Source organism: Trypanosoma conorhini (genome assembly GCF_003719485.1).
Source record: "Trypanosoma conorhini strain 025E chromosome Unknown Tco_14.4_contig_00769, whole genome shotgun sequence".
Lineage (NCBI taxonomy): Eukaryota > Euglenozoa > Kinetoplastea > Trypanosomatida > Trypanosomatidae > Trypanosoma > Trypanosoma conorhini.
This window is the reverse complement of record NW_021704861.1, coordinates 1-7,580: the sequence shown is the minus strand read 5'-3', so window position 1 is coordinate 7,580 and position 7,580 is coordinate 1. Positions and strand designations below refer to the sequence as shown.

General features: G+C 57.1%; 3 protein-coding genes across 3 annotated transcripts, besides 21 other annotated features; all 3 read right to left on the bottom strand.

The window, feature by feature from the left end:
- Positions 1–2: 2 nt before the first annotated feature.
- Positions 3–51: a microsatellite.
- A 32-nt stretch (positions 52–83) lies between these two features.
- Positions 84–122: a microsatellite.
- Positions 123–315: 193 nt separating this feature from the next.
- Positions 316–972, bottom strand: Tco025E_08392 (glycosomal membrane protein; the record flags this gene model as incomplete). The annotated part of the gene is made up of 1 exon (XM_029375242.1): positions 316–972. One exon carries the CDS (start codon positions 970–972, stop codon positions 316–318), a length of 657 nt encoding a protein of 218 aa, XP_029224641.1.
- A 161-nt stretch (positions 973–1,133) lies between these two features.
- Positions 1,134–1,162: a microsatellite.
- Positions 1,163–1,191: 29 nt separating this feature from the next.
- Positions 1,192–1,230: a microsatellite.
- Positions 1,231–1,432: 202 nt separating this feature from the next.
- Tco025E_08391 (uncharacterized protein) lies at positions 1,433–2,356 on the bottom strand (the record flags this gene model as incomplete). The annotated part of the gene is made up of 1 exon (XM_029375241.1): positions 1,433–2,356. One exon carries the CDS (start codon positions 2,354–2,356, stop codon positions 1,433–1,435), a length of 924 nt encoding a protein of 307 aa, XP_029224640.1.
- A 393-nt stretch (positions 2,357–2,749) lies between these two features.
- Positions 2,750–2,785: a microsatellite.
- A 568-nt stretch (positions 2,786–3,353) lies between these two features.
- Positions 3,354–3,379: a microsatellite.
- Positions 3,380–3,488: 109 nt separating this feature from the next.
- Positions 3,489–3,542: a sequence feature (A-rich).
- Positions 3,543–3,568: a microsatellite.
- Positions 3,569–3,593: a sequence feature (A-rich).
- Positions 3,594–3,904: 311 nt separating this feature from the next.
- Positions 3,905–3,950: a microsatellite.
- Positions 3,951–3,960: 10 nt separating this feature from the next.
- Positions 3,961–3,990: a microsatellite.
- A 3-nt stretch (positions 3,991–3,993) lies between these two features.
- Positions 3,994–5,607, bottom strand: Tco025E_08390 (cyclin dependent kinase-binding protein; the record flags this gene model as incomplete). Its single annotated transcript, XM_029375240.1, has 1 exon — positions 3,994–5,607. One exon carries the CDS (start codon positions 5,605–5,607, stop codon positions 3,994–3,996), a length of 1,614 nt encoding a protein of 537 aa, XP_029224639.1.
- Positions 5,608–5,953: 346 nt separating this feature from the next.
- Positions 5,954–6,022: a microsatellite.
- Positions 6,023–6,563: 541 nt separating this feature from the next.
- Positions 6,564–6,593: a microsatellite.
- Positions 6,594–6,787: 194 nt separating this feature from the next.
- Positions 6,788–6,837: a microsatellite.
- Positions 6,838–7,012: 175 nt separating this feature from the next.
- Positions 7,013–7,033: a microsatellite.
- Positions 7,033–7,064: a microsatellite.
- A 58-nt stretch (positions 7,065–7,122) lies between these two features.
- Positions 7,123–7,218: a microsatellite.
- A 28-nt stretch (positions 7,219–7,246) lies between these two features.
- Positions 7,247–7,269: a microsatellite.
- A 212-nt stretch (positions 7,270–7,481) lies between these two features.
- Positions 7,482–7,506: a microsatellite.
- Positions 7,484–7,528: a microsatellite.
- A 16-nt stretch (positions 7,529–7,544) lies between these two features.
- Positions 7,545–7,580: a microsatellite.

Genomic DNA, 7,580 nt, shown 5'->3' with positions numbered 1-7,580 from the left:
ATTATATATATATATATACACATACACATACATATATATATATATATATATCGTATTCCCAATTCTTTTGTTTTGTCTGGTCTTTTGTTTGTTTGTTTGTTTGTTTATTTTGTTTTTTGTTTTTATTTTTTCCATTATCATTTGCACTTTCCTTCGACACACCTCTTGTCTCTCTCTCTCTATCTTCCCATTATTTTATTTTCTTTTGCCCGTTTTTTTTTCTTTGTTTTTCGTCGTTGCTGCTTTTTTTCGTTTCTTTTTTTTATATAACCCCCCCCCCTTTGAGTTTCACCGAAACGCCCGCTCCGCCCCGCCTCACTTCACCTTCTTCCAGTTCAGGTACGTCGCGACGGCGCCGGAGACGGCGGTGAGGGTGCCAGAGGTCACCGGGCTCGGGGACCAGGCGCCCTTCATGTAGCCGACGGAGGCCATCGTCACGAGCACGTCCGAGCCGTCCTTCGTCAGGCCGAGCAGGGCGCTCTTCAACTCCTTGCGGCTCGTCGCGGCGTCGCTAGCGCGCTTCAGCAGCGCACCGCGCAGCGCGAAGAGGTCCAAGACCGCGGCGAAGAAGAAGCCCCAGAACTGCGCCACCTTGCTGCGGTACTGGATGCTCTTGGAGTCGCCAGGCAGCAGCTTGTAGCGGACGAGGAAGCCAATGTTGTCGCCAATGACGTAGAAGAAGTCGCCCAGGACACGCAGGAACTCGATCACCTTCTTCAGCTCCAGGCTGCGCTTCTCTGCGCAGTGCTTAACGATGGTGTGCATCTTGGGCACATTGCCCGTCCACTTGGCCATGCGCAGCAGGGAGCGGCCGTCCTTGATGGACTTGTTGACCGACTTGTATGCAACCCGGCGGGAGTCAACGGCGTCGATGCTGTCGAGAACATTCAGCACACCACTGAGGAACTTGTAGATCTTGTCGCGGCCGTCGGTCAGCCCGAGGAGCTTCACAAACCTGTCAAAGTCAGACATTGATGCTGTTCGAGGATCAAGGAGAAGAAAATATTAAAAAATCTTCGATCTTATTCCTTACTTATTGTTGTGGTAAGTGGTAGCGGTGTTAATGGACTGCCGCGGTTCACGGTGCCACGCCCAGGGTGAGAATGAGAGGCGGTGGGAGTAATGACGTCGCACGGCGCCCCGCAGCGGCGGCGGCGGCGGCAGAGGGTGGGGAGCCGAGGGGACGGCAACCACACAGACAGGCGCACACAAGCACACACACACACACACTCTCTCTCTCAGGCGAAGGCGAAGGCGGAAACCGGCAGAAGAGACCGCGCGTAGTAGATAGGCAAAAAGAAAAAAAAAACTTCACTCAAAGAAGGAACGAAAGCGGCGACGCGACCCCTCCCCATTCCACAGCATCGGCTGGTGTTCCCTCTCAGAAGTGCCACCACGAGGAGCTTCAGCATCGGCGCCAATTGCCCGCATATCAGGGCTGCTCGTGGGGAGGCGGCAAGTGTCGCAGTCGTGCCTCCAGCGTCGCAACCTCGGCAGCAACGTTCGCCCTCGCCCTCGCCTCCAGGGCGTCGCAGAAAAACTTCGTCTTATACCACTTTGGGTGCTGCAGGAGGCCTCGCAGAAATGCGGCCCGGCCGCGGCAAAAGTCTGCCTCGCTGTGCCAGCCGTACTCTCTTCGGATGTCGAGTGCGTACTGCTGGTACCGCACCGCCGCATTGCCCAGAATGGCGAGGTCGAGGTCAAGAAATATATGCAGCGGCGGCGGCGGTGGGTCGCCAGACTCAGGCGCCCGGTGCGTGTGGTCCGGCTCCAGTGAGATGTGGTGCTTCGTCTGGAGAATAAATCGCACCACCTCCTCCTCCACCTCCCGTGCGAGGCCGGGGTCGTCCCAGAGCAGCGGGGCGGCGCTCCCCCGCGCCTCCGCGGAGGCCAACGGGGACGCCTGCGCTGCCGTCGCCGTCGCCATTCGTTGGGCGTCCACCCAGAAGGCCTGGAACCACGCCGCGCTGCACTCCTCGTTGTCGTCGCGCCTTGGGTCGTACACCGCGTCGTGGAAGAGGATCGCCAACTCCAGCACGACGCGTCGTGGGTCCGCCGCGGGCAGCCGGTGCGCCACTGGGGCCTCGGACTGGAACCGCTCGAAGCACCCCAGCATCTCCTCCAGGTGCGCCATCGTGTGGTAGTGTCGCTGCGGCTCCGTGTAGCGGGCGACGATAAACTTCTCCAGCAGCTCTCGGGCGGGGACGATGGCTGTTGCGGCGGCAGCAGCGGCGGCCGTGTCTGACGGGCGCTGCCGCAGCAGCCAGCCGACGCAGCGCCCCCAGCAGGCAAGTGTCAGCGGAAAGGCTCTGGCGGCGACCTCAGGGCCGCCTGCACGCACTTGCGACCCTTTCATCAACGCAGCGGCAGCCCTCCCGCCTCCGCGGTTCTCAGGTAGTTTCACGTTCCTGCCTGAAGCGTGCGACACATAAAAACAGGCGCCCAAGGAGAAGAGGGATGGAAAAAAATATATATATGGCGGTGTTAAAGGGCATGGAGCAGCGGCAGCAGCTCAGGAAGCGCATCTTTGCTTCGCCGCCTCGGGGGCTCCCCGCAAGCACCCGAAGTGCGGGGGGGAGGAGGGGAGGGGAGGGGAAGAGTCTCAGCAAACTGCCGCCACGCATTGAGAACACGCGGAGCCCGGTGCAACGTTCCCCGCCGGTGGTGCGGGGAAGCAGGGAATACAAACTAACGGTGGGAGGGAGGTGGTCGGGAAGGAGAAAAAAAAAAGGGGAAAACGGCGACAAGGAAAAAAAGCAAAACTAAAAGAAAATAGAAAAAAAAACGACCCGCCAAGCACACGGCACTTCTACATATGCTTGCATGCGCATAAGTGTGCGAGGACGCGCGTACGCCTGTGTTAGCGCAGGGCACTGCGGACGCCCGCTACTTTTGCCGGACTGCCTCCTCGGCGGCTTGCTTCTCCCCCCACCCCCAACAACCATTCATCTACGGCTGGGGCAACAGCGAACGGGCGAAAAGAGAAGAAGCACTCCCTTTTCACCCGCAGAGAAAGAGAACCCTCTTCGCTTTTGCCCCTTCCGCCAACAGGAGGGGAGGGGATGTTGTGTGCGAATTATTTATTCCTCCTCTCCACTTGTGTGTTTTGCCGCCGTTCAGCCCCTGCTCGCCCCCACCCCACGCCTCTACATGTTGCTGTTTTTCTCGTTTCCAGCTCCCGCAGCCTTCCACAATGCGGCGACGCACAATTAACGATGGGCACAATAAAGTGGAACTCATAAATGAATTTAAAACGCAAAACGAAAAGAGAAAAAAAAACGTACACAAAAAGTAACTGCTACTTATTTCAGGCGGCCACAACTCACCCACATACACACAGAAACGCCTACAGCTATATATATATATATTATATATTTATGATTGACGTACATGCACCGGTGGAGGCGCAACGGCCACTACACACGCATTGCCTTGGCGTCCCCGCCACCAGCCCACACGCACACACATACACCGCAGCTTCTCTCCGCTTACTTTTCCTTTCTTCCGTTTTGTTTTTATTTACTTTCTTTTGTGTTTCCTACGTGTGTGTGTGTGTGTGTGTGTGTGTCTGCCCTTTTCTTTTTTTCTCTGTTGTGTGTGGGTGTACGTTCTCCCCCGTCCACGCATGAAAAAGCAAATAAACAGCAACAACAACAAATGTGCCTCTCCCCCCTTTGTTTTATTTATTTATTTATATTTGTTTTTTGTTGTAGTTGGTTTGGATGCCTTCCGTCCACCACTTTTATCGGCGCTTCTCCGGTGTGCGCCCTTACGCCCTTTCCGTGCCGTGCCTTGCCGCCTCTCGGCGAGGCGAGGCTGCGGTGGCTCTCCCGCTCGGCTGCCGCCCCCCACACGCTCTCGCACAGCCGCGCGCGTAAAATGGGCCTCGCAGCACATTGCCCAGATACATCCATATATATATATAGAGAGACATATATATATATTATGTAGAATGCATTCCTCTTTCTCTTTCTCTCTCTCTCTCTCTCTTGCTTACGAGGGGAACTTAAAGTTCTTGCTGTAGTACTCCTGCGACGTGAGATTGTATACGCCCAGCAGCCGCTCCATGTGGGCCTCGATCACGTGATTGCCTTTTTCCGGCATCAGCGTGAACTCCAGTCCAACGTACGCGCGGAACTCCCACTCCTGCACCTGCTGCCACGTCAGCCCGGCAAACGCCTCGTCCACCCGGACGAGTGTCTTGAGGTGCTGAATCTTCCGGTAGATGTCGCCTGTCTCGAGGAACTTCACGGCAAGGAGCAGGCATGCGGCGAGCGCGCGTCCGCGGTTGCGCTCGCCCACCATCCCGCGCATGACAAGCCTCTCAAAGTACCAGTTGGCGTGTGCGGCGGTGACCAACTCTATCGGGGACGACTTTTCGATGACGAAGTAAATCAAATCGTTGCGGGCCTCGTGCAAGTGCGTGAGCTGGATCCCGCGCATTTCCAGCTCCGGATGCTGCACGTAGAAGTCGTTGTTCTTGTCTTTTATCTGCACCTTGCCGCCGACAAACGAGATAACCGAGGCGCGGTAGGACTGCAGCGCGATGAGTTTTTTGCGGCGCTCCCCGCAGCTGATGGTGCCCGTGTCCAGGAAAAAGGCGTTGTGAAAGACGGGGTCACTCCTGCCGCGGAGTTGGGTGAGCAGCTTACCGTACGACCGCATTGCCTTTTCGCTCCGGCCCCGTCGCTGCAGCAGGCACTCCGGTCCATCGCAGGACTCAAAGTCGGAGCTGCTCTCCCCCGTGTCGGTCACGTCAAGGCCGCAGCTGCCCTCATCCCCGAGGTCGCTGCCAGTGCCGCCATCGTCTCGCCTCGCCGTGGTGCTGTTGTCGTCACTTCTGTTGCCACGGCGACGCTGACCGCCTGCGCCGTAGTATTCACCCGGGTAGGGCTCAACAAGGCGATCATCCTGCCAGTATGACTCCTTCGGCGGAGCGAAGCAAGAAATAATCGTGCACAGGCTGACGGGCTGATCGTATTGGATATCCGCCACCCGACGGTCCCCGCTGAAGCTCATTCTGTCGTTTTTAGTGGCCTTCTTTGTGACGCCCTCCGCCTCTCCCTCGGCCGCGCCTGCGTGCGTGTGGTTCCTTAAACGGTGGCTCTGTTGCCGCGACGGGGCTCCCGGGATGAAGCGCATCCGCACCCGCTGCCCCTCCTCCCGCACCAGCGTACTCACGGAGAGCGGCGCCTCCCCCTGGCGCAGGACGGACCACTCCATCTCGCCTCCTTGGCGGCTGCCGTGATGCTCCTCGCCGCGGTGCATGGACTTCTGCCGCAGTGCCACGCGCCTCGCCATTTCTCCCACGGAAGTGAGAAAGGCAACCTGCCCCGGGAGCAGGGTCGCGGCGGCGGCGGTGGGTGGTGTTTGTGGGGCGGCAAGCGACGATAACGAGGAGGCGGCGCCCGTGACGCTGGAACTGGGCAACGCCGTGTTTGGCGATCCAGACAACGAGGGGTGCTGCGGCCCGGTGAGGGGCAGTGGAAGGTTGTCGCGCCTGCCCGCGCCTTGGGTGTTGTCGGTGCCGCTGCTGCTCCAGTGCGCCTCCACGGCGGGACGCGGCCTTCGGCACAAACTCAAGAGCGCCTCCGTCGCGCGGGCCATCTCCCTGCGACCAGAAGCATCGCCGTTTTTTTTGGTGTTCTTCTGGGCAGTTGTGGTGCTCAGTTGATGGGTGGCGCCGTTGCCGTCGCTGTGGCTGTTGTTGTCGGTGGTGTTGCAGCTACTACTACCACCACTACTGCCGTCACCGCCGCCGTCTTCGGTGAAGTCGGCGTCCTCCCCACACACGGCAGTGCCGCCTACATGAGTGGTGGACGATTGTTGTTGCTTTTGCGGCAGTGGGGGCGGGGATGTTGATCCTTCCCGGGAGGATGCCTTGGGGTTGTTGGCCAGCTTTGCTCGCTCTCCCTCCGCCGTCACGCCCGAAGAAATAAAAATAAAAACAAATGCAGGGGCAAAGGATGGGGAGCGGGGGAAGGGGAAGTGCCTGGGAGACGGCGCAGGCGCGGGGGAGGGGGAAGTGCCTCTCCCACACACTCTTCTCCGGTCGCTGCCTGTGCGTCCGGCGTCCGTCCACGCCGCGGTGCCGCCAGGGGCCGCGCAAAGGCAGCTGCGACGCGTGTGAAGCAAAATCTCGAGGACAAACAGCAGGGAAGCGGCCGCCCGAAAGAAAAATAAAGTAAAACAACTAACTAACTTTTCTTGCAGGACAATAACAATGCAAAAAAAAAAACAGCCCCTCAGCTGTTGTGGTTCGCGGTGGTGATGGTTTTTTCTTTCGTTCGTTGCCTCGTTGTCTCACCCGGCCCTTCTTTCTTCCCTCGCTCTCGCAGCTCGCTCGCGGATTCTCCTTCTGTGCGACGCCGCGGGTTTTCTCCGCTGGTGGGGAGGCGCCGCGGAAAAGCGCGAGAGCGGCAGACGCGGAGAGAAGACTGTGTGGGGGAGGGGCAGCAAAAATCCCCCCCCCCCTCTTCCACACGCACACGCCGCAGCTGCCGTCGTGCCTCGCCGGTGCGTGCGCGCGTGTGCGTGTGGAAGGCGAACGCCAAGTGAGAGAGAAGAAAAAAATAAAAATAAAAATAAAAAAACACGCACGCACGTAACGGCGGCGGCACGCCCAGAGCCTCCGCGAGAAACACTGCGCCCCAAAAACACCCGCGCAACCTCCCCGCCCCGCCGTACGGGCGGCGCACGCGAAGAGAGGCGTGAAAGGACGGTGGGAAACCCCCAAAAAAAGCAGGCACGCGGAGCCAACGCAGAAGAGAAAAAAGCAGCGAGAGAGAAAAAATAAATAAATAAAATAAAATAAAAATAAAACAAAACAAAATAGAACCCACATGAATCAAGAGAGCCGCAGCTGCCAAGATCAACCGGGGGGTGATAGAAAAAAAAAAACGCGGAAGTGAATGAAATAGCAATAAGGTAAAGCAAAGTGACGTAAATAAAAAGCAGCTCAGCATTTTCGCCGTGTCGCATTTTGGCTTTTCTCTTCCTTGTGCCTTCTGAGTCTCTCTCTCTCTCTCTCTCTGTGTGTGTGTGTGTGTGCGTGTGTGAGCGTGGGGGGAGGGGCGTCCCTAGCGCAAAATAAGGACCCACCCGCCCACGCCCGCGTATGTAATACATGCACACACTGTACATATACATATATACACGTATGCATACATAGTTGAACCTACATATATATATACATACATGCATATTGTACATCCACACTAGTATTATACATTATCTACCCCCCCCCCACACACACACACACGCATACACGTATGTGGCCGTACCCATCATATTCGCTATACGACGGTGCATAAATAGCAAGAATAATAATAGACATTGAGGCACGTGCACGCACTGCGTCAATGAACAGGCCTGCGAAAAGCCGCGAGGATAGCGAAAGTTATACGTAGAGGTATATGGATGTAGCTTGGCGCATGCGCGCGCATATATAGTTTTCCGAGGTAAGTTATTGGGCGGACACGAAAAAAAGAAAAAAAAAAGAAAAAACTAATAATAATACATAAGAATACAGCAAAACATGTAAAGAAGGAGAGAGAGAGGAGGGGGGGAGGGGGCGGAGG